The sequence below is a fragment of the Cinclus cinclus genome, chromosome 2 (assembly GCF_963662255.1).
Source record: "Cinclus cinclus chromosome 2, bCinCin1.1, whole genome shotgun sequence".
Lineage (NCBI taxonomy): Eukaryota > Metazoa > Chordata > Aves > Passeriformes > Cinclidae > Cinclus > Cinclus cinclus.
The window spans coordinates 4535957-4561935 of record NC_085047.1 but is presented as its reverse complement, the minus strand read 5'-3'; the positions used below and the strand labels follow the sequence as shown (position 1 = coordinate 4561935).

The window sequence follows — 25979 nt, the reverse complement described above, 5'->3', positions numbered from 1 at the left end:
CGAGATTGTAACACCTCTAAATTTCTTCTCTAAGTAATTTTTCATCTCCTCAAATACTTAGGATTAAATTTTTCAAGTTTCTTTTCCTGATGTTGATTAGGGCTTTTTATTTATTTTTTTGCTGTATTTCCTTGTGAAAAAGGAAATGTTTTCTTATTAAAACAGAATATAGGAAAACAGTATTTGTTCACCACTGGTTAAAAATTAAGTGACTGATCTCTATTTCAATTATCTGCCTCTGTGTCACATAATAGAAATTGCAGATTTGGTGTTGGCTGTTGGTATTGCTTGAATCTACCCGATGGATATGTATTTGAAAACTAATTTTGATTTGATTGTGTTAGTTTTGAAAGTATGCTTCAACATATGGCCTAATTGTTTTAGTGAGTGGAAAATGCTTAAATTGTAAACTTACAGCATTATTTGAAAGTGTTTAAAATACTATGGTATTTAAATACAGTATTGAAATAGTACAGTTTGAAAAATGGTCTTCAGAATTTAAATTTGCTCAGAACTCTCTACCTTTAAGGAATGGGAGTTCTTACCTCATTTACTGTGTGGTCTTTTGCAAGGAATAATCTTTTAAGGCTAACAACTACTCAGTATATTTTCTTACTACTTGCTTTAAAAAAAAATCAGTGAAATTACAATGCATGTACTGATTAAACTCCTTATTACCATCAATGGTAATTAGGCTTTTTTATTTTTCTTTTCTTCTTCCTACTACTGTTGACTCAGCATGCATTTCAAATGTGGGAAATGAATCATTGTCTATTAAAAGGTGTTTCTGGGTTTGGTTTTTGGGTGGCTGGGTTTTTAAAATGAAGGTTGGATGGCAGGGATTTGGGGTTTTCTTTGGTTGCTGTTTGGTTAATTGGTGTTTTTAAGAACTTTTTCATTGTTCTGTTGAATAAGTTGTGACTTATATTTTCTATATGAAGCGTGCTCTGTAATTGGACACGGTGGACAACTTACTTAAGGCAAGAAATTTTTTTACTAATTGAGGATAAAAATAAAGTCCAAGTTCCTACCTGTTCCACAGAAGAGAGATCCTGTGGGAGATACAACTGTATAATCATAGCCAGGGAGAATATCTGTGAAGAAGGGAATATTCCATGAATTACTACACATATCCACGCTCTTGAACTCTTTGTAGTATTACCATAGCACCTTTTTTTAAAAAATCTGAGTATTTTCACCTCCAAGTTTAGGGGCAATTCTCTTTGAATTGTCCCATTTCCCCCTTGGTTTGAAGACAAAGTTTCTAGCAGTAGTGTGTGAAGTAATTGTCTTGGTTCTACAGAATTATTGATATCTGGCAGTAGCCTTTTCATCCTTCCAAGGCAGGATTTGCCTCTTTCAACAAGGTTCACATAGTCAAATTCAGTCAGATCATTTGTGTGCCAGAACTTGCCATTTTCTGTGTTAGCTGTAAAGGGAGCTTAAGAAGGTGAGGAAATGTACAGAGTTAGAAGCTGTTCTGTATGAAGTGATTAAATCCAAAGGAGAAATGTTGAAAGAGAAGCAATCTAGATGAGCAGTGATGAAGTGTGAGGAAAGTAGAGGATAAAGAAACTAAACCATATTGAATTGCTGTAAGTAAAAATAAAGATTATTTTCTTCCAGTTTTGGTCCTGTGAAAGCTGAAAAAGGTTGAAATGCAGGATGTAGATTAAGCATTTGCCATGAGTAAATACTACATTGTGAAATAAAGAATATTACCTGAAGGAGTAACTTCTCATTTCTACGTATAGGCATTCAGATCAATAGCAAAAACAAAGCAGCGTCTTTCATGGCATTCATGTCCTTCAGGATGGCACTTAGGAACAAGTCCTTTTCAGATGTAGTCCTCAAAGCCAAGTTTAAACCAATACAGGGAGTTTGTGTTCTGTTAGAAATGTGGTTTTCACCTTGGACTTCACAGATGAAAACCACTACCTTTTTCATCCCCTTCTTTGTTTGGGAAATATTCCTGATATTCTGGATATCTACAGACATTTAAATTTTTTTCCTTCTATTTTTGCATTCTGTTAATCTCTTCTGTTCACAAGAGTTGATTCTGATGTCACTTTGCATGGAAGTGAGGAGTTTGCTTTTTCGGTTTTCTAAGGATTGGCTGCACTGCTTCCTGCATTGTCTTTGAGGAAAGCACAGAGATAATAAATTTATATCTGGCTAATTGACTAATGAATCAAAAGTGCCTGCTGACTCCTTGCAAGGCTAGATGAGTGACAAATAAAACTAGATGCAATTAATAATGGGAAGTACTTAATAGAAAAAAGCTAATTATACACCCTTTGACTTTTCTTACCTTGTTAGTAATTGTGTGTCATTTGTGTTTGCTGTATCCTTTCTTCTGGCTCCAACACACTTTCCAAAGGTTTCCAAACTCTCAGAATAATAACTTATATTATGCTTTTAGTTGGGTGTTGAGTGGCAGGACAGGTAGTGTATTATGTAGCTTTTTCATAATAAAACCCAATTTTCTAACCAGTTATTGTTTAAGATTATATTTTAATAGTGGGTTTGCTACCACAAAATGAGATGAGAACTTTTTTTTAATTATGTTTTTTTGAGCATCTGTTTTTAGTGATCCATATGCAAATTTATTTGGGTTATTTGGTGTTGGTCAGAGGTTGTACTAACGCTGTGTGTATTGACTGGAAAGTCTGAAAAAAAACCAAAACAAGCTTATTTCACTAGAAGACTTTGTTACTTTTTGAGTTATTTGTTGTCAGCAATGCTGAGAAGGTGATTGGGTACAGAAAAAAGAAGCGTGTTTATTTACAGACCTCTTACACATGTACACATGTGTTTATGCCTTCTTACTTCAGGATTATTTCTGAACCAGCTTTGGTCTGGGTAGGGTATATTGCAATTGCTTAACTGAGGCAATCATTGCAACGAAATTCGAGTTTTGGAGGAGAATGATTGATGTCTTGTGTAGACTTGTGATGCTGCAATTTAGATAATCTTGTCTCCCCTTTGCATTTTCAATGTTTCTCTGCTTTGCTGTCCTTCAGATTTTGGGTTTGTACATTAATATACGCATCCACCCCCTCAATTTGTTTAATTTTTTCGGGCTAACTTTTTTTTTCTCATATAATGACTTTAAATTTTTCAGTAGCTTCCTTGTTTTTTGAGTGTTTTGTTCTTGTCTCTATTCCTGTATTCTTAAATTAGCATTTTGGTTTCTTTAGGGCAATGATAATAATATTTTTCTGCCTGAGAGGAAATGTAGATGAAAATAAACACCATTGGGTTGTGTGTTGGCCCTCGCTGTGGTGCTGTGCAATGTCTGACAACATTTTCGAGCACAGCCATTGTTAGGACAGGTTATTTCAATGACAAATGGTTCTGGGGGCCAGCTGAAATTGTGTTCTTGGTGATTGACAGCCAGAGTTATAAAATCATAAGAGTAGCCATGCAAGGTCATTCCAAAGCTCAGTGGGCCTGAAAACTTGGCCTTGAAAGTGGCCAGCACGTGTTTTTGAAGGAAGTTGAGACAGGGCAAGCAGGCAGTATTTGATGGGTGTTCTGCTTTAATGGACAGGTGGAGGTGGAAGCTGCACCTTTGTTTCTGATCATTTTTCATTTCTCTTTGATGAATATGTCTTCTGGTGTTTAGGGTGCTCCATAACAATGATTTCCAGTTTCATTAAAAAGTCATTTGTCATCTGATTGTTTCATTTAAGGCCTTCCATTTCCTGTACTGTGAAGATCCACGGAAAATTATTTTTTACTTTTCCCATTTCGTTCATGTTCTCATACGCTTCTATAATTTCCTTTCCCTAGAGCAGTACCAATGATTTGCTTCTTGCAATAAAGTGTTAGATATCTCTGAGCACCCCAGTAATTCCTTGTCATAATTTCTCTTTCCAAATGGGCAGTATTAGAAATGGAGAATATGAGAGCAGGATACGAACCCAAACTGCGTAGTGTGGAAGACGTGGGATTGCCATGCATGGATGTATACCCTGCTCCTCTGTGCATTTCCTAATAAATCCTAACAATATTTGACTGCTGCTGAGCACTGAGCTAACCCTGGCATAGGCATGTTTGTTTAACACCAAGATTTCTCCTCTGCTTCCTCCACCTGAGAATATCAAGGTGGTGGTGTCCCTGTGATCCACCTGAAACTGCCAACTCTGATTTTATAACTAACCCCAACTAAACTTGCCATTAAAACAGTAGCTAGAACGGGTGTATTTGTTTTAAACAAAACTTATTTGGGGGGGGGGGAGGGAGCGGCTCAGAGTGAAACATTTGAATTAAAAAAAAAAGTCTTAAAAAAATAATTCCGAACTAAGTGGGGTATTTTTACCAATTCTGTAATCCAGTCTGGTACATGACACTAAGGCAGCTGTTCTGCCAACAGAATCTAGCCAGCAGAAAATGGTGGTGACTGCACTTTGGCACTTGAAGGTATTTTGGAGGCTTACTTGAAATAATAACGGTCTTGCATGCAGTCTTTGGTGCTTGTTCATGAGCTGCTGCTTGGAGGATACCTTTTGAGCTTCCTGGATTTTGAGTGCTTTCACAGCTTTGTTTCACTGACACATTATTATGCACAGTCTTGTGAAAAGGAGAATTGATAAGGAAATGTATTGTAAGGCTCTCCCAATACAATTCTGCACCTCACTGTAGGATTCTTCTTTCCCAGTATACTCACACTTTCAGAAGGGTTCTGGGATGGATTCTGCAGTGCTTTTCCCTGAGAAGGTGTAGTCACTGAAAAGTGTGCAAAGCAATGGATGGTCAGAATTTGGATATGGTGAAGATACAATAACGAGAGCACTGTGATGCCCTCCAGTTCAAATTCAGAGAACTCTCTGTGGAGTAGATTTGGTACATTAAAGCACCTGAGTGTGTAAAATTGTGGCTACTGTGGGAAGCTTAATTTGCCTAATGAACTCTTGAGGAGCAGAGGGAGTAATTGAGATGCTGTAGGTGAAGCAGGTGATTCCCTTATCAATTTGTTTTAAAAACACAATTTTTTTTAATGCTATCTGCTTAGAAATTACATCATTTCAGTTCAGTTTGTTAACTCCTATTTCTGTAGTGTTGGATGAGTATTGATGTTTTAATATGGTGAAAATTAAACTCATGTAAGTCTAAACACTTTTTTAATTCATGCAGGTGAATACAATTTGCTGGAATGATACAGGAGAATATATCTTATCTGGTTCAGATGACACCAACCTGGTAATTAGTAATCCCTACAGTAGAAAGGTAGGTTTGCTTCTGGCTGCTTGTTAATTTTCTAGTAGGATACAAGTTACTATTTTTCAAGGTATTAAAGATACTTTTTAATATATTAGCTTTCAGATATTAATTATTATGTGGCAGAGATAATATCATGCACTTCCTAATGTGTATAAATGGGAATAAAACTTCACAGTGCTTTAAAACCTGCGAGTTCTAATCCTTTGCAACATTGGTATTATCCCATTTTATGGTACATGGCCGAGCACAAAGGGAACGTGGTCTCACCACAGATTAGTGTCAGGACCAGCAATAGGATTCAGTAATTCTCATGAAATCTTGCAGTCAGATAAACTGTTTTCTTCTCACTTCACTTTTAAAGTATTGTATTTTTTGTTTTGTGTAATGTACCGAGTTGTCTTTCTGTGTGGTGCTGTTGGGGTGCCAGTCTTGATTAAAATAGTTCACTCCACTGTAAAATTACATCGCCTTGTGTGTGCCTGCAGGTGGATGGAGAATAATCTGTACTGAATTAAGGGTTGCAATGTAGCTGAAAGACTCCCAGTAGTTCCAGCAGGCATCCATCAGGTAGTGGCACTGTCCCACACTCTTCTCTTGAAGGAACTGCTGGTAGTTTGGTAGAACAGATGCTCTGAGCTGCTGTCCTCTCAGGGGCTAAAAACTAAACCCTGAGGACATGCTCAAAAATTAAATGTGTGGGAGAAACAAAAGGTGTGGTTGGTATGGTGGAAGAGGGTTTGAGTAGAAGACAGTATTTTACTTTGCTGCAGGGTTGTGGTGGGAAGATGGTGGTTTGGAGTGTTGCCTGTGCCTAGAGCTAAGGTCCTTTTGCCCTCCTCCCCAAATAAGCCATAGCTTCCAAACTTTATCTCTTCCTTTCAATTACTGGTGTCAGCCTGACAAATTTCAGATCAGTATCACTAGATAGTGCTTCTCTTGAACTGGGAGTTCTGCTGGAAAAGCAGTATCCAAGACAGCTATGAAGTGGATGATGGAAATATTCCCATGTGAGTGTTGGAGTGACTTGCAGAGTAAGGCTTTTTTATGGGAATAAAGGATGTTCAATGTTATTTATTGTGCAGAGTTTGTTTTAATATCCCACGATGGGATAGTTGCTCATTATATAATTTTTACATTAAAAAATATTGTATTACTTTAAAAGGTGCTGCAGTTTAAGCTTCATGCTTTCATGAGATGATTTCCCCCACCTGTTGTGTACTACTGCTCTGCTTAAGCTTAATGAAGTTTATGGGAGATGTTTTGTTTGCTTTTTTTAATTTATCAGTTAGCTGGGTTATTTATTTTTAATAACAGAAGAGGAGAAAATGATTTTTTAATTATTTTTTTCTCCAATACATGCAAATGCAATTATGAAACAGCAGGTTCCAGCAAGAAGACGCAATAATCAGTGCTATTCCTGCAATTTACTAGAGATGTGATTTTTTTTTTTTTTTTTTTTTTTAATGAATGTTACAATTGTGTTAGCTTATTTTCTCTGGCTTCAGTAAGAGAATCAATACAGGAAACAGCAGAAAATTTGTATCAGAAATGTCCTCATCACCATATTTTCTGTTATTGTCTAGGTAGAGTAGCAAAAATAAATTTTAGCCATCAATATTTTGTACCTTTCAGAATACACAGATACACTGTTAATCTTTTTTAGTGGAATTACTTAAAAAGTGTGAAATAGCACTTCTGAACTGTTAGGCATGAGCTGCTACTGAGAGAAACTTCATTTGCAAAACATTTCCTTTGATTAAGTTAATTGAGTGGAAATTTGGAAGTAATTTTCATACTGTAAACAACTTGGTAAATATTTTTTTCCTAATGGGAGTCATGAAAATGCAGTTTGGATAAAATGCTGCAGATGGGGGAAATAAGAATATAATGTTCACTTGTTCACAGGAAAGCATGTGGAGGTTTTTTCAGTTTTGGTATACTAAGTATGTGAGGAAGAATAAAGAGTCACCACGAAGTGTTTAAAATCAGCTGTGATGGTGAAGTAAATAATATGTTTCTCTGCTTTTCTGTAGATTAATGAGAGACTGGATCAAGTCCTGGTTTATTGCCAAGTATAACCAAGTTCTTAAATGTTTATTTATTTTCGGCTAGTTTCAAAACACCCCTCCTTATAAACTTCAGTTCTCCTTTTCAGAGTGAGTTTAAGAGTGACATCAGTTTTTAAAGTCTATAAAATTGGCTTGGATTACGGTGCCTTATTCTTCCTGATTTAGAATATCCCAGATCTTCTAAGTCTTTCCTCACTGACATGCTGGGGTGGCTGCACCATCACCCTGGCTAATGTTTCACTTGGAGAAACCTGATGTAAAAACGAAGGTGGCAGCTGCATTCCAGCCCTTGTATTTTGCAGACTGCTTTGTGCAAGTGCCTGAGCAAATGTCTCTTGTAGAAGAAATTTGGTGTAAAGGCAGCTTCTCTGTTCTGTTGGATTGAGCTGTAGGTCCGTGGCATTCTTTATTTGCTTGGAAAACACTGAACCTGCTGCAGCCTCCCTTTCTTCTTTGTTCTTTAGGTTCTCACAACGATTCGCTCAGGACACAGGGCCAATATATTCAGTGCAAAGTTCTTACCATGCACCAATGACAAACAGATTGTTTCATGTTCTGGAGACGGAGTCATTTTCTACACGAATGTTGAACAGGATGCAGAGACCAACAGGCAATGCCAGTACACCTGCCACTATGGGACTACCTACGAGGTACCTCATGAAGTGTGTCATCGCTTTTAAGATGGATAAAATACATATTTTATTGTATTGTTGCCCAAGATTTTAACCAGACTCCTGAAAACTGTTTCAGTGCAGTAAGAGTTACAGAACTTTGCTTTGTCTTTTTTGAGTTGTTCTTTTTTTCCTTTTAAAAAGTAGGCTTGAACAGAGAAATGTGCTGTCTAAATGAAACTGAGAGCTTTGCAAAAAGTGCTGTTCAGACCACTTTGCAAATATGAATTCACCTTCACTGAATGAATGTTCTGCAGAGCAAAACGGTTTTAAATTGAGCTCTGAATTTCTTCCTGAAGTATCTTGGGGGTTGGGGGAAGTGACTGTTTTGCATTTTTGTTTTATTCTTCCCCCACCTTGCCTCTCCCTCTTCCCTGAACTTTTCAGCAGTTTCATGCCTTTTTCACAATTTAGATCCTTCTAAGAAATGCTTAGTTCAGCATGTGTGAACAACTTAATCTGAAAAATATGTTTATAGTTGTAGGTAACTTTTCTATTGTGTATTCTAGTTAATTCTTCAGGTGTAAATTTAGCCACAGTGTTTTCAGTCCTCCCTTGGAAGTTTTGTTCATATAAACTAGGCAAGTGAGGAAGCAAAGTGTTACTAAAGTTAGGAAGATAGTAAGGATTTATTGTTCTATTTGCTTCTTTTAAGTAACAGCAAAAGCTGCTGCTTGCAGAACTTACCGTGGTTAAAATAGTAAAAAAATTGCAGTTTTTTTCTTAGGTTATAAATGTTCCTGTTTCTTTGACTATTTATTTGTTGGGGCTTTTTTAACACTACCACAGTACACACAGAGAGGAAAAAACTCCAAATTCATTGGGGTTTTTTTTATCTGTTCAGCTCAGGTTTCATAGCAAGCCTTTAGATCACTTTCTTTGCATGTTAAGTGAACAAAATCTTTAAGAACTTCTCATAAAAAGAAATGGAGTGTGTGAAAAAAGAAAGTGGCTAAAGTACTGCCAGAGTTAATTTTTGTTCACATACTAAAAGTGTCCTTATGGTTGTAATTATATTGCTGTATTGCACAGTCAAAATGGGAAATTATTTAGGATTATTTTTCTTCAGCAATAATGTTAACAGGAGGGCATTATTTTTGTTTTGAATGACAGGAATGTAATGCAGTTTTGGTTGGTTTCACTGCTTTTAAACACTGTTAATGGAAGGAATATCAAAACCCCTGTATGACATTGGCTGTTTTAACAGCTCTGTCTCTTTATGAAGTTCTTTTTCTTATCCTGTTTTGCACTGAGGTTGAGAGGTTCCTGGAGTGGAGAGATAATTTCTAAATATTGTGATGTTACTGCTCAGCTGTATGTAACCACATCATCATGTTAAATATAGAACTTTGACTCACTGGGTTCTCTAAATAACAAAAGCTAAAAGCTCCCCCTGAGGTACCAGTTCTAAATTTGAATGTGGTTTGGATTTATACAGCTCTTGGAGTTTGTGGCAGTTCAAGACGTTACAAGAACATGAAACAGAGGAATGTGCAAGTTGGTGTAGATTGCTGTAAACTGTGAGATAACTGTACAATTGTTTTTAGTTCTGAGAATAGAATAAGCAGAGAGAGAGGTTCTTGAGACACATTTCTGAAGAATTTATTGTTTGTACAAGACCTTGACAAGTTTGTTTTTCCTCAGCCAAATCTTTTCTTTATTGCCCTTCATGTGAATTGTATTTCAGAAAGAGAATGTACTTTTATGGACACCTCTTGACTTCCTTGCTTTACATACAGTAAAATGATCATATAGCTATACGCTTTAAAAGTTATGTCGCAAACAAGTTTTTAGTCAGTTAAAAATAAAAAAAAAAAAATATATATATATATATAATATATATATGATGTGTACTTGTTGAACTTAAATGTAGCAATATTGACTCAATTATTGGAACTTGCACTTTTCCATTTCTCTGGTGTAGTGCTTATAGAGTACTTAGTGTGTTTATGAACACTGCACATAAATGTTGCCATGTGTGAGTTATGTTATATGTATTAGGTTAAATAGCATCAGTGTGAATGAAAATAAAATACAGCTACTAGAAATAAGTTGCTTGCCATGTTCAGCAACATTATTGGAGCAAAATGTTTTCACTGGAAGCTCTGCTAAATGCTGGGAGAATTTAGTGGATTGAAGAACAATTGCTAACTTTTGTAACTATGTAAATAAAGTTAATTTGAACAAAATATATCGTGGAAAACAGTCTTTTTCAATATGTTACACTGATATATTGAGGAATAGTGGTCATAGCTCAAAAGTTTATTGTTCTGTGGTATTCAAACCTTGGCTTTGTTCTGCAAGTTAAACTTCTTATTTGGCACAGCACGCATTGTCTCAGTTATTGTGCTGAGCCTTACAAGGGATATCCATAAGTTACTTTCATTAAGAATTTTGGGATGTGGGGGTGATAAATCATCTCATTTAAAATGTTAAAGAATCACTCATGCTCCATGTTCAATGAATGGATTGCCCTATTAACCATTGCTGTTGCTTTATGAATTTTTACTGATAGTAGCAGGAGTGTAGGAAAAGAAAAATGCTGCCACAACATTCTATTTTCTGTTTTAAGAGATAGAGTGTAAATAAACTGGCATTTCCTGTGCATTCATTGACCTGTGGAATTCAGGTCATATTTAGCATTATTATAAGTTTATTACACAAACTTGCCTTTTTATTTTGTCTTGAGGAGGCTTTGAGTAAAGCCATTCATGTGAGTTGTCCCTCGCTGGAGAAGGGCTGAACTTAGGAAGATGGTTCAGTACAGTGCTCTCTTAAAAAAAAAAGTTAAAAAAAATTGCAGGGAGGAGGTAGCTTGGTAACAGCCTTTAATGCAGACCTGCTGCAAAGAACTGCCTAGGAGGTAAAGGAACAGCCCAATGGGAATAAAAGCCATTTAGTATTTTCAAGGTATTCAGACTTCTGAGGACTTTGTAATTGTCTCCTGTTACTTGGTAGAGAAGAAACTGAGCTTTTGTTGAATTGTTGCAGCAAACTGATAAGTTATCTGAAAAGTGATTGCAGGAAAAGTATGTTGTTATTAAAAGGTAATAGAAACAAGTGTTAGCCTTGACCTATGGATATTTAATCTTATGTGACATTTAAAAGTTTCCTTTGACTTTAACATTCCAAACCTTGTCTTGAAAATGGAGAAACATCATCAGTTTTTCAATTTTTCTCATTACTTCACTGGAAAGCTTGAGTCCTAATTGCCTTACTGCTGTTCCAAATATTGATGCTTTTATCTTCAAATTACTGCTATTTCTATAGGTATTAATAATTTACTTTTTCTTTCTTTTGAGCAGATTATGACAGTACCAAATGATCCCTACACTTTCCTCTCTTGTGGTGAGGATGGCACCGTGAGATGGTTTGATACCCGCATCAAAACAAGTTGCACGAAGGAAGATTGTAAAGATGTAAGAATGAAACTTTTAAGAAAGATCACTATAATAATAAGCAACATAAAATAGTAATAATAATATTTTAATAAAGATTACCTAAATGTAGAGCTGTGCATCACATGAATACATTATATGTATTCTGGTAAAGCTTTTAGAAATAATAGATTTCAGGGTCGTTGGTGGGGATAACAGTATGTTTCCCAAGAAACAATAAAAGTCTGGGGAGTCTCTTTTTATTTTTCTTTTTAAATTTGAATATCTCCTTTGGCATTTTTTATTTTATAAGCTTTGGTATGAGGCTTCAGATATGGTAGAAAAGATTGTCTGTTGAAATTGAATCTTTTAGTCTGGTTTAAACTAAAAATGTAGATTGCAAAACTGGGGGCAAAAAATGAGCCTTGAGAATCACCTGCAGCCTTGTGTTCTTGAGCATCCTTTGTCCCTGTAAGAAAAGACTTGGTAATTAATTATATTAATTACTAGTATGACCAGTGTCCACTGTGTTTGAATTTTTGAAACAGTTTTAATATTGAATTGGAACAAAACTACCTGAGTATGTATTGCTAGTCTTGATTAATTTTGTTCAGTCTTGTGCACATTTATGAGCTTTAGGGGTTTCTTTCATGTTTTTTTCCCCTCTACCCAGTAATCTGCCTGTAGATGGAATCTATTCTGATCCTTTAATTGGTTTGAACTGTTTTTGCATGTTTAGTACTCTTCCACCTCCACAGTTACTGTGCTTCCATAAGAAAATCCAAGGTGCAAGGTAGTTTATAAATCTGTAGTTTTTAGTTTATCTGTTTTGAAGTGTTCCTGTATTTTTATTTTGGTTAGGTTTCTTTTTCAGTTGTTGTGGTGCCAGTTGCCAGTTTTCTTTCTCTGATAGTTCTCCTTCTATGCAGTGGCTTTTCTGGTAACACATTTATGATCTGTCTTCAGAGGCCAGCCAGACCTATTTTATCAAAACCTCCTTGACTAAGGGAGGGACCTGTGTAGTGAAACAAAACAACAAAAGACAAGAAATATACTTCAGATGTTCAGAGCTATTATTTCAATGCTGCATTTTTGTGTGTTCCAGGATATTTTAATAAACTGTCGTCGTGCTGCCACCTCTGTTGCTATCTGTCCACCCATCCCCTACTACCTGGCTGTGGGCTGTTCTGACAGCTCAGTGAGGATCTATGACAGGAGAATGCTTGGCACAAGAGCAACAGGTAGGAGCCACTTTGTGCAGTGAGTATTTCTACCCACTGGCAAATTCAGGTTATTTTCAAAATAGGTGGTGACTCAAGTGTAACACTGCAGAAGTGCAGCTTCCTTCTCTGGGGACTATGGTTTGTAATAATAGAGCCATTTCTGTCTAATACTCACTCATGCAGAAATCTTCAAAGAAGTAAATCCAATCTTTTCATGCATCTTAGAATGCATTGTGTACTGAATGCAGAAAAGGACATTTTGTAGTGTCTCTTGTAGCTGTCTTGAGACGTGTGATTCCAGGATTTCAAAAAGCCAGGGATTGCAGCCTCCAGTGGTCCACCTGAATTTTAATTAAGTTCTTGTCTTGTACTCCACCATGCTGGAACTTAAAGCTTCTTATGGGAGGGGATCTTGTGAACTCCACAATATCCTGCACTGTGCTTGCCTTTGCAGTAGTTATTGCTGTATCTAACACAATTTCACTGAAAAGCTGCAAATTCCTCAGGTGAAAGCTGGTATGCTTCATATGCTTACCTAAGGATTTTATTAAAAAAATTCAGGTGAACAAAAATGTCTTATGTCATTTAAACATATCTCTTGGTTATAATGTATGATCAGTGTTTGGACACTAGGAATTAATAATACAGCTGTGACATTCAGGTCAATCAGCAGTGGCACAAAATCTGTTATTTTGTGCAGCATTTTCCTGTTGATGACTGTGGTGGTTGAGAAAGGGAAGAGTAAAGAACACTAAACATAAAAATATCCCTCTCATCATGTTTACATTCTATAGGGTCTCTCCCTTTCATCACAGTAGTCAGCAAAATTCTGTGAGAAGTGCCTGGGAACAGGTTCTGGGGGTTGACTAAAATGTCCTCTGTGCTCTAGTGTTGTACAGTACAGGAATAACATGAATTTGGCCTAGAGAGCAAAGGAGGGAAAAATCAAGATTTTGAAGACTGATTTTAAAAAAATGTTGGTAAAGTGTTCTGTTGCTTGAGGATGTGTGACGTTTTTGTTTTTTTGGGTTTTTTTTTTTTAAGAGGTCAATTATTCTGTGTCCACTGAGCAATCTTGATTTTTATTTAATCATTTCTGCCATGTAGCTGACAGTTTCATGTCAAATTAAGAGGTTTTGGAACAGTCTGTTTTTCTCAGTGTTAGAGCTTCTTAATAGGTAACTTTTATCTGCTCACAAAACTCTAATTCTAGAATTTAAGATTGTTTTAGTGTATGGATTGGAGGTGAGTGATCAGGAAAGCCTGGTAAAGTCCAATGTAGAGTATAGTTCTGCAGTTTGAAAGTGACAGTGTTACTCTTTTTTTGAAGAAAAGCTAGTGGGTTTTTTTTTAAAAATTGGGTAGAAAAGAGATGTGTGACCTAAATTTTCAGAGTTTCATGTAAGGAATTCCTTTCTCATTTGTGTATAGATATAGATTTGCATTACTGTTTTGTGTTTTTGGCTCTAAAATTTCCATTTGTACCACATTTGACAGATAGCTTCCATACAACACCATGTGGTGGGTATGTGGGACATGTATACGTCTGTGTGTGTGTTTTCATTTTTTATTTTTTGTAATATGCATAAAAATTGTAAACAAAAATAATAAAGACTGTAAAATCTGGCATGTCATTCTCCAGATCAAAATTATTGCAGAAACTACAGGATATGTAGCTTTTCCACAATTATTTTTTGTTGAAAATTTGCAATAGTAAATGTGTAATTATTTTCTTCCTCCTTTCTTCCCCCATTCTTTTTTTTTTTTTTTTAAATAAAGGGAATTATGCTGGCAGGGGCACCGTTGGAATGGTGGCACGTTTTGTCCCTCCTCATCTCAACAACAAATCCTGCAGGGTAACATCCCTGTGTTACAGTGAAGATGGCCAAGAGATCCTTGTGAGCTACTCCTCAGATTACATTTACTTGTTTGATCCCAAGGATGACACAGCACGAGAACTTAAAGTCCCATCTGCAGAAGAGAGAAGGGAAGAGGTAAGTGATAAAGATGGCCTCCTTTCATGTTTTATGTTTTTTAACTTGCAGCACGCAAGAAATACCATCAGTTGTGTTTCCCTTTAATCTGAAAGTAATGTTGCTGGCCATAGACTGAGGTGTGACAAGAAAATTGTCACATAAGTGGTGTATTTTTAATACACATTTATTTATGTATTTTTTTACAATATTTTGTCATTCTGGTTTTCTTTCTTGTCTGGTTTCCCTCTCTTAGAGATGAGAAGGCATCTGCCTGAACCTTGGGTCATAAGACCAGAAAGGGTGGCAGGTCACTCTGTGTTCTCTTACTTTTCATGCCATGAGAACCATACTCCTTGGTAAAAGTGATCATTTCATAACAGATATGAGGGAGTACGAGGTGTTTAGATCAAGGGGGTTGAGCCACTGTTGGTGAGCAGTATTAAGATTTTCAAAACTCAGGCAGTTATTAATTATCAGCTCAGTTACAATGATGCTGACCCTTCCAGTCTAAATTTTCTGGTCAATATAATGAAGAATGCCTTGAACTACAGTGAAGTTGTTTCTGTCTCTGCCTGCACTCTCCCAACCACCCGCTGCTTTTTTCTCTGGTGTTTTGCTCACCCTTTCACAAACTCTGTATCCTATTTCCTCATCTTTGGTCCAAGGCCACAAGGGAGTTTTCAATGAGTTGTTAGCATCCTGCTGTCCTCACCTGCAGGTTCAATGTGATGATAATCATGATAATTTCTCTTTTCTTTTTGCTGTGAGAAGTGTGATGTTGACATTTCCTTCCTACTTTTCTTTGGAATCTGTTTGGAACCATTTTTAAACATTTTCCAGCATGATGTGTTTTCTTAGTCAGGAATTTTGCTTTTAAATGCTTATTCTTTGTCCTTGTTGTTATCCATAAAAATGTTGTTGCTTGGGTATTTTTATTTCAGCCTGGTTTAAAGTTGTATAGAGTAGAAGAAATGTAAAGAGTTCTTCCTAAATCTGCTGGTGGAGTCATGAAAGTTAAAACTCAGATGTGCTTTCACGGCAGGGCTTTTAGTTTAAAATCGTAAGCAGTTGCAGGGTTTGTTGATTTTTTTTTGTTTGTTTGGTTGGTTTTTGTTGGTTTCTTTATTTTTCTTAAGGCCAGAAATATCCAGCCAGTACATTTGACTTCAAACACTGACCTGCCTTTCTAAATGAGAAAGCACTCCCTGTTTCTCTTAAAGTTGCTGAAAGTCACACCACCCATTTAGTGATTTTTATACTTCCTGCCGCAATAAAAGTATTATAAAAAACTAGAAAGAAATTAGGTTAAAAATAAACCAGACTTTATTTGCATAAAATATCCTCTTTTTTTAAATGTCTGATTTTTTTTTCCCCCTTTTCCTTAATTACAAGTCCCCATTTCATTAAACTGAAACTCTCATATAGTTTGTAATGTGAAGAATGACTATTTCTGCAGAATTCAGGCTGAATTTAAGAAAGCCTTAATCATTATTGGTTACTACAGAAAGATTCAATTAACATGATGAAGTTAGTTTAAAATAAAAGCTGCATTAGTTCTGGCAGTCATTTATTGAGGCCATTGAAGCTAAAACTCATGTATTTTGTTGGCAAGTGTTGTGCTTATTCGTGGTTAATCTGAACAAAAGGCTGACATTCTGTGTTTTGGTGACAGATACGAATTTAGGTGACTTAAGAAAATTGAGCTTTATATTTGGGCTTAGAATCCTGCACTGTAGAACATAAATAGCTGTGTGATGCCTTTTTCTCATTTTTTTCTCTTCCCCCAGTTACGTCAGCCTCCCGTTAAACGTCTGCGGCTCAGAGGGGATTGGTCAGATACTGGGCCAAGAGCAAGGCCTGAGAGTGAGAGAGAGAGAGATGGTAAAATCATTTGCATTTGAAGGGGGGGTTGTTGTCTTTACTGATGTGTTTTGTTGGGTTTTCGTTATGGTTTGGGTTTTTTTTCTTTTTCTTGGTTTTATTTTCCAGCTTTTCTGAAGTATTCCCGAAATACATGCTTCAGATTGTCCTTGTTTTAACAATCAGCCAAGCCTTAAGATGGTTTTCGTAGAGTTTAGCACAGAGCTGCTATTGTATAATGGATTTTAAAATTGAAAATATTGAAAATATTCTTACCAGGAAAATTATATTGTTTCAGTTAGGCTGATGTAAGTAAAGGAGAGCTTATTTTCATTGTTATTGCTCAGGGACTCACACCAGCACTTATTTCTTTTCTTTGTAGTCACACCTCACATGCAATTACAATTACAAATAAAATGCTCTTTAATGGTTACATTAGGGGACTGGAATTCAAAGCAATAGGATTCTAGTATTATACTTTTCATCTTTATAATGTCATTTAGTAACAGAGGGTGGCTAATTTTTATGCTTCTATTTTCATGTTTATAATATATTACTCAGTTGCTTGAGATTTTAGCAAATAAAACATTCCTAAATGTTGTTACTTGGGTGTCAAAAATTGGAATATCAAAGCAGGGCAGAGCATGTTTTGTCACTCATCTTAATTTTCATCTAATAATGTGTTTTTTTTAAATCTGACAAGCTGTGGGGTTCCAAGTATTTGACTCTAGTTTGCTTAAATCCTCCTCCCTTTTCTGCCTACAGTTTCCCTTTCCAGATTTTCTGTGCTGTTATTCTCATTTCCCTGTTTCCCCAAGATAGACTAGATTCTGTACCTGACATAGGCAGTAGGAGATGCTGTTTAAGGAGAGAATATGAGCCTGTCTTCATACCTTAGTCTGTCTTTTTGCTCCTCCAGTATCTGGAATTACTGGATTAGAAACACTGAGAGGGTCTGTTCCCATCTGCTCCCTTACAATCTGCATGTGGTTCTGTTGTCTGTGGGTTTCTGAAATAATTTTTTTGAACCCATTGATAATATTTCCTATGGTATCATTAACCACCTTTAGTCTGTTTTCTTTGGCTGTTGCAATTCCATTTTTTGTGTTTTAAGGTCTGAGGTCCTCTGCTTGAGGTATGGGAGGGGAATGAGGGATCCCAGCAGAGGGTCAGAGACCTACAGTGTGGAAATGAGGATAGACAGGGTCATTGGGAACAGGCTGAAGGGAACTGTTTCTTCTGGGAGAAGAGGGTGAGGTGTTGGTCTCCATTCCTGGAAGAAAAGACGGGGGTAAGGTACTTTTTGGTAAACCTGCAAATAAAACTTGAGCACCACTTGCTCTTACAGGGGAGCAGAGTCCCAATGTCTCTCTGATGCAGAGGATGTCAGACATGCTGTCAAGGTGGTTTGAAGAAGCCAGTGAAGTCGCACAGAGCAATCGAGGACGAGGAAGGTCACGGTCCAGAGGTGATTTCCTTCTTTTCAACGATGATTACAACAGAAATTGTGTTTATAGTGGATGTTCAGGCTTGCAATATCGGCCTTTCCTAGGTGTAAACAAAATCTTAGTGCACTGAAGAGCTGAGCACATTTGCTTATAGGAATGGTAGTGCAAAGGGATGTTTAGAGTGGAGTAAGTTTACTTTTGTGCTCTTTTTCTTGCTTTTCTGTTCTGCTCTCGAAGGTGGGACTAATCGAACGGATGCTCCTGCTACTAATAACATGGCCCCCAGTAGAGAATCAGAAACTGCAATGGAAGTAGATGGTTCTGAACAGCTTCCATCATCTTCCTCTTCTACCATGTCAGCTCAAGCTCCTTCAACGTCATCTTCAACAGAAAGTCCCCCTTCAACTTCATTACTGTCCTCTCCTGATAATGAGCAAAGGCCTTCTTTAGGGGCCTCAACTCAGCCTGTGCTGCATCAGTCTGGTGAGAAGAAATCCATCTTGTCATTGTTTATGAAAAATAAGAAACAATTCTCTTTTAGGATATTTTGGGTAATTGATCTCCAACTGTTTTCTTCCTTGCATATCATTAATGAGACTTAGATGTTTTGTAATTACCAAGTGGTTGCAGCTGTGGTTTAAAGGAAGAGTAAAACCATCAACTCTATACCTTTGTCTGAAAAAGAAATTTCCAAGGGGATCACCAGTACTGTATTTTAAAGTAGAAATAATTTTTTTTTCTTATTTTTTTTAAACTTACTGTTGTCTTCCTGGAGTTCAGTGAAATCTTGCCCTCTTCCACTGGGATTTGGCTGTAGCAGCATCAGTGCAATGAATAGCAGAACCTGTGCCTGTTAAAATCAGGGGAGATAGGGGATGTCTTCTTCAGGAGGAGCCTCCATCCTCAACATTTCAGAGTTGGCCGTGTTGGGTTTTATCTTCTCAAAAGTCTTTGGATAAACAAGGCTCACCTGGCATGACATTCCATTACTGGTTAAGCAATTATACCATGTATGGATAGTTAAGTTTGTTTATCTTGAAGAAACTCACCTCTGTTTAATACACATTCTCTTCTTGGTGAAAAAGAAGCAAGTATATTCTACTGTCAACATGTCAGAAATTAATTTGGGTAGTAAAAGAGCACCTTCTGCTTTGACTTGACCTTTTCTATCTCAGTGCCACAGCCTTCAGTGTGGAATATTTGCACAAGAGTTTACTTTTATCAAGTGACTTTCTAGGCCTCACAGTTATAGTAGAAATGCTGATGTGACCTGAAAGACCAACAGGTTGAGACCTTTTGTGTTATATAGGTTCTACTGTAAAAAAAAAAATCAAGCTCTCTGTCTTTTTCAGGCCTTAAATTTGATATTCTGGAATAAAGGAGGGATAGGGATTTCCCAGGGGAGAGTGTGCCATTCATGTACTGTGTTTGCTGCAGCCAAAATCTTTGGGATGGGTGAGAAATGATGAGTTACCTGGTAATCTGAAAGACAGGGAAGATAAAGACGTACGTTGAAATTCATGGAACATGCCATTATTGCTTTTTAAACCTTGCAGTTAGTCTGATATTTGGAGATAAACAGTGAGTAGAAAAATAGCAATACACACAGGAATTTTAGAAAATGCTGAAAAGTTTATTTAGTATCAGAGGCTTTAAGTCACCTGTGTTTTTTATTAGTATTGGTGTCAGCTTGCCACCATATAAAGTTTTTTCACAACACACACACACAAAAAGATGATTAAGGGGTCTCTTCTAATCCAGTGCAACCCAACTTAGCTGCCACTATCTTTGATCCAGGGGGCAGCCATCAAAGAACACATGTACCATTACCAAAGGTTCATTTTGATCTATTAATTTATTTTTTAAAGTATTTGCTTTATTCTGGAACTTAAGTGTTGTCAGGAGAGTATCTGCCATATTAAAAATAATTGCTTCAAGCTATGTAATTGAAACTTTGTGGGTTTCAAGAAAATAATGCACCAAAGAGGATTTCTGGAATTGTGATGTATTTTCTAGCCTGTATTTTAAGGAATCTGTGCTGACCAGAAAAATATTTTTCTCTGAATCTGCTTGAATTTATAAGCAGAAGTTTATTCTTCTAGCATGAAGCTGAAGTTGTTATTTCTTAATTCAGCTCTTTTCTAAGAGCATTTTTTCTTTCTCACTGTTACTTTGGACTTCACAGTATATTTAGTTTTGAAAGGGGTAGTGATGGTTGACAAACAATGGATACTTTCTAATTTGTTGTATTGTATTTGAGATTCTTTGACTAAACCTAAACAAGGTGTCAGATTGGCAGCTTAAAATTGTCTATAGGACTCCTGCAGGCATAAATTTAATAGTACAAGGTGTTTGCACACCTAATAATCCTGTTTCAGAAGCAGTGCAAATGAGACACTTAGGAGTTACAGCAAAGCAAGTTTCTGGGTAACTTGATGAGTGAGTTCAGGGAGCAGGGAAGCTCCTGGGCAGAGGGTTTGCACTGGGTTGGGAATGTCCATTTTGCAGTGTTTATGTACCCTGGTAACCCGTGGCTGTGCTCAGTTGTGAGATTCTATTTACTCATAATCTGTAGTCTATAAATCTTATCTGCAAACGCTGCCCTCTGCATCAAGGACAGGATTCCCTGAGCTTGTTCACCTGCACTTAAAGGTGAAAACCTGCTGCTTTTTTGGGGTGACAGGAGAGGGAAAGTGCTGATAGGAATTGTTTAAATACAGTGGGGCTGAGTAGGAAGCCCAGCCAGAGGCGTGTTGTAGGAGGTGGATGACTGGGGAGGCATTTTGGAAGGTGGAAATAGGGATAAAAAGGTTTTCAGCCACCATTTTGTGTAAAGACATGGCAGATACAAGTTTGAATATTGTAGCAAAGAGTCAGAAATTGAAGAATGTGTTTGCAGGAAATGACTTCTTTAGAATCAGAGCATGAATTCTTAAACCAGGCTTGTAAACAGCTTTCCATAAATAATTTCTACAGATTCCTGCACTGAACACAAGTACTCATGGTAATCCTGTGTTTAAAATCACAATACCTTTTCATAAGTATAAATTTGTTGTTGGTTTGGTGTTCCAGAAAATGTCACGTGGTAAGCATTTGAGCTTCTACATCTGATTTACTTCTTAAAACTTCTTAAGAGATGAAATACCTGTTCAAAATAATCACTGCAGAAATGGTTTAGTGCTGGAGGTTGTCAGGATAGGTCTAATTAGTACAAACTTTAACCCTAATATGTGCTCTGATATAAGGTAACTGCTTTTGAATTTTGAATGGGAATGTGACAATAACCGGGATTTTTTTGTTTATCTCTATTTCCTCACTCCATTTACTGGCAAAATAAACATTTTCGTAGATATTCTGGATTATATTAAAAGGCGTTGTCACTGTACATATCCAGGATAGCAGCTTTTACATCTGGTATTGTAGTTCTTGTTAAATTGTGGCAGTCTCTTAACTCAGTGGAACTGAATCAGCAGCAAGTACTGAAAACTCCAATTTTAGGCATCAATGAAATTGCCTTAAAAGTATTCTCTAGGCTGTTTGGTGTTTTTATTTCCATAAATGGTTTTGGGACATGAAAACTATTCATAGCAAATCTCCTTTATACCATATTCCTTTTAGGAACGATGTCTTTTAATTTTTGTTACACCTTGTCAACCATAAACTGAGAGGATGTTTTTCCCAGAAATTATATTAGACTGAGTACATTAAACCTTGTGACCATTCAGTATTAACTGGTGCTTGTCACTAACTTTCCAGTTACTGGATTCTGGTTTTGGTTTTGTTTCTCTTTGTAAAAGAAGATTTAAGATTTGTTTGTTTCACTGTGTGGATAAGGGTTACAGAATATTAGGTTTTTGCCTGGCTGAAAGGCCCCATGCCAATGTAAAGCTCTTTACTATTTTAACATGTCAATGTGATTTTGACACTGCTATACAATCTGTGTTATTTAAAGAGAAGCACTTGCCACACAGCACTTGTGTAAGTGGAGGAAATCTGCAAAGGGCATGGAAAGAATAAAAAATTGCTTGGACACCTCATTTTGTAGCAGTTTTCAAAAGTACTGGTAATCAGGCGATGAACTTACCATGCCAAAATAGCTTAACTGGCAAATTAAAAAAGACAAAATGATGTAAACAGTGAAGCTTCTAAAGATGAGACTAAAAGAACTATCTGTTTAGAGAATGCTACTAAGAATTGCTCACGATCCCAGAAATTACTTTGTCTGTAGGATCACTTAACAGTGATTTTTAGATTGTGAATCCTCAACCACAGGGAATGTCTGAAATTAAAAATTAGTTCATAGAGAAGTGCATTTTTTTGGTTTAGCAGTTGTTCTGCCACCTCTTTCCATAGTTCCAGTTTACTTTTTGCACTGGTTTGTTTTGATCAAAATTTGCCTTTTTTTTTTCTGGGAAATGTCCGGAAGCTATTATATTCATTTTGAAAACTTCCCTGTAGACCACAGTTGCATAGTTTTACACTGAATATTCTCATTTATCCTCTGTGTTAGGAACACAGAATGAATACATCTGTTATGTGCTTTGTTTTGATTTAACCAGGCTGTATCTATTTTCCTTACATAATTCTTTGTTTAATGGTTTCATTACTGGAGATGGGGAGGGGGTTGTATTGTATGGCACGAATCCTGAATCTTTAAGTCCTGTGATTCATGCCTTTAGGAAGAGAAAACCAATTTGAATACTTCTATTTCATGATTCCCAAATGTTAGTTAATTTTTTTTTCCCCTGTAATGACACTTAGCACCTGTTGCTTGTCTCTTTGGTCAGTCTCCCACCCCTCCTCTCTGTTCTATCTATTGACTGCTCAATCCTTCTCTCTTTACCCCCTTCTGTGTCTCCCCTCCCTGTTTGTCAGAGTTAATGGGACCCGAGTTAGCAATAATCCGTAGGGGCCTGCAGCGACTGAGGCTTAAGAAGGCAGAGCAGCAGAGACAGCGAGAGCTGGCTGAGGGTTCTGCACCACAGCCCTCCTCTTCTGAGCAGGCCACCCCTAAGGGCTCCTCACAGGATCCCCAGGCAGCAGGTTGTCACTTGCCAAGGTTTCTCCAGCAGATGATGGAGCTGTAGTTTGTGCTGCTGTTGTTTGCTGAGATGCTTCTCCTCCAGAACAAGGCATTTCCTGCGCTCGCTGCTTGTCTTGCCTTGCACGTGGTGGTGTTTATCATCACATGAAAACAGCTGAATGGACAGGTTTATTGATCTAACGTGTTTGGGTTGAGTGATACTACGTGGAAATGATTTTCTAGGTGCATGGTATTGGGTTTGTGCGATGGTCCTTAGAGCAGCTGAGAAAGAAATTGCTGTGTTCTGAGTAGAACAAGAATTAAACACTGAAATTGCATTTTGGTGCTACAGTAACATTTACAACTTGGCTTTGGGTTAGCATGTGTTCTAAATTGGAGTAACAATTCAGTAAAACAGAGTTTTGGCACTCTTCAGTGCTATGGTTTTACAGTAAGTATAGTGAAAATACCTAGCCAAAGTCCCCAGATATGCTCTCCTTCTTTTGAACAGAGCAACTCTTCATTTCACCATCCTCTTTCTCTCTTGTGTTACTGAAATTAAAAATGATTACACAAAAGCCTCAAATATGTTTGTAGTAACATATTTGAGAAAGTTAGGGCAGAAGCATGCATATGAATAAAGAGGCAAACCCTAAAGCATAAACTCGAAGCAAACTTTGTCATGGCACCATGTAAAAACGAGTGAGCTGCATGCTGTGTGAGAATTCAGTGTATTTTGTGCTGCAAAGTCATGTCTAGCAGTGTCTCTTCTGTGGATAAATCCTGTGACAGTTGAGATGTGGCTAAATTGCTTCTAAGGATTGTGTCACACATTTACAGCTGTCTTGCCATGGTTCGGTCTATTCCTTAATCTGGAGCCCTACAGAACAATTTGATGTCACAGTGGCTGATGCTCTAGTCACAATATGCAGTTACTGAATTTCGAGTAACTTTCTACACTAGAAAATACTGCAATGAGGTTTTAGAGTGTTTTGGAAACCAGTACATCCTGGGAGGGGTGTGTGCCCATCTTAGGGATGGCAGCCATGGGTGACTGTTACCTGTAGGAGGAGGACAGGAACAGCTGTGGTAGCAGTGGCCTTGTAGGGGGCTGCAGTTTCCTGCCATCAGATGAAAATATACCCCAAAAATCTGCCAATTTTGGTTTTGTCTTCAAATATAAGTATTGATAGAGGAAAAATCATAGCAAACACAATAGATCTTCAGTAATAAGTCAGTAGATCTGGATCTTCCATTTACTTTTCAGAGCGGCTTAATTTTTGATGTTTTTACTAAATTGCTTCCCACTGAATTGAAATAGGGAATAAAGGTTTTTTTACAGCCAAGTCTGGAGGTTTTACCACCTCTGAAGGGTGTGTTGGTCTAGGTTTCACTTTGATACAGCTCTGCCATCTCTTCCTTAGTGCTCCTTCAAGAATGCAATGTAGTTTTTTACTCCCTGTTGCTCATGGGGTTCCTACAGCACACTGTAGGATCCATACTGCCACAAATGGGAGGGTTTAAGCTGAGTAATTGCTTTGACTGGGAGGCATAGGAGTCTTGTGCATAGTTTGGACATCCCAACGCTGCCTCTTGGAGTTTTTTGAGTTCCCACATTCTTAGAACTTCAAGGGAACTATTGGAAGCATCCAATCCTTTTGTTTGGGGTCACCAGGAGCCACATACACAACCTTGGAGGAAACTGATACTCAAATATTTATCTCTTTCTTCATGTGATGACAATGAATTTGCAAATTTAACCATTTTACTTACTCAGTAATTGCTTTGAATGACAGATTTACTTAGTGCTGTGGAAATATTTATTTCTGGGGAAGCAAAGGGGGAACCATTTTTCTCCCTGACCTCCAGCTTGTTAGGATCTTCTTGAGGTTTGGTCTGGTGAGTGGAATTGTTGCCTTCAGCAGTTTTGGCAGTGGAAGTTATAAAAGGAGACATTCAAGCTTGAAAATATTTGTTATGTTTGGTCAATTAGTTCTTGAGAAATTTGATAGAAGATTACATTGTCTTTTCCTTTCTATTTGTATGTGTAAAAACATGTTGTGTTTTGCCAGCTTCTTTCATTGTATTCTTCCTTCCCCTGCTCTGGGAGGAGGCAAATGAAGCTCCTTTCTTTTGACTGGGGATCACCTTTGCATTGTTTATTTACTTTGTAAGATTTCTGCACTCTGGACATGGAGATATTCACTGTACTTGCTCACTTCTTTTCTTGAAAGCTACTTTGTTTTGTTTTCCTTTTCTGACCTCCCAAGATTTATTTTTGCAAGTTGTTTATTCATAATCTATTCCTTTGGAAAACCAGAGCTGCAGAGTTCTGGTCTCTTACTTCTCCACAGACACAGTAGTTTTCTAACCCTGTGTTTTGCTAACTTTTTAGAAATATCATATGAGAGAAGTAACTGAGTAGTTTTGGATTGTTTGGGGTCTTTTAAAAATAATAAATTCCTATACATAGATAATTTGTAATTTTTTTTCCTGAAGGGTTGTCTTTGCTGCCCTGTCATGAGGCAGGTGTTCAGGTTTTAGTTTAGGCACATACTAGTTGTAAATTTTCAAACAAAAAAATTGCACCCCAAAATGTGTCTGCAAGTTCTCAATCCCTGCTCTGATCAAACTTGTATAATTTGCACTTGCAATTTTGGAAGGAATTCAGTGAGACTAAGGCCACTTCTTCTGACTTGTACTTCGTTATTAATCCTTAACTTTGCAACCACAGAAGCTTGAGTAGGAGCTTGAGGAGGGACAGAAAATGTCGAGAGATGAGAACTTCTACAGGTTTAATAGAAAATTAGACTGTGTGGTAGTTATTATGTCTCCCAGTTACATGAGAATTTGTGAGATCAATCTGTAGTAGTTAACCTTCACTATCTAGAAAAATATGGTCAAACGTTTATTCACTTTTTTGTGTGTGAAAAGGAGATGAGTGATTCGCTATGTGACTCTGAGACAAAAGGTCTTAGATGACAGAGATTTTGTTTTAGTGGATACCCCTCTTAAGTATCATCTTAATTTGGAATTTGGCTGAATTTTAGAGCAGTGTGTGCTGCGTGGATCAGGGCTATTTTGTCTTCAAGCCTTTGCTTAGGTA

At 37.1% G+C, this 25979-nt stretch overlaps 1 protein-coding gene across 1 annotated transcript in view; it reads left to right on the top strand.

Moving 5' to 3' along the window:
- DCAF6 (DDB1 and CUL4 associated factor 6) overlaps nt 1-25979 on the top strand; it is a 76173-nt gene that overhangs the window by 17379 nt on the left and 32815 nt on the right. Inside the window, exons 3-11 of the mRNA XM_062515309.1 lie at nt 5140-5232; nt 7760-7945; nt 11272-11385; nt 12449-12584; nt 14346-14560; nt 16330-16423; nt 17751-17870; nt 18088-18333; nt 22726-22893. Coding sequence (XP_062371293.1) covers nt 5140-5232; nt 7760-7945; nt 11272-11385; nt 12449-12584; nt 14346-14560; nt 16330-16423; nt 17751-17870; nt 18088-18333; nt 22726-22893 — 1372 coding nt within the window. The remainder of the gene's footprint in view (nt 1-5139; nt 5233-7759; nt 7946-11271; nt 11386-12448; nt 12585-14345; nt 14561-16329; nt 16424-17750; nt 17871-18087; nt 18334-22725; nt 22894-25979) is intronic.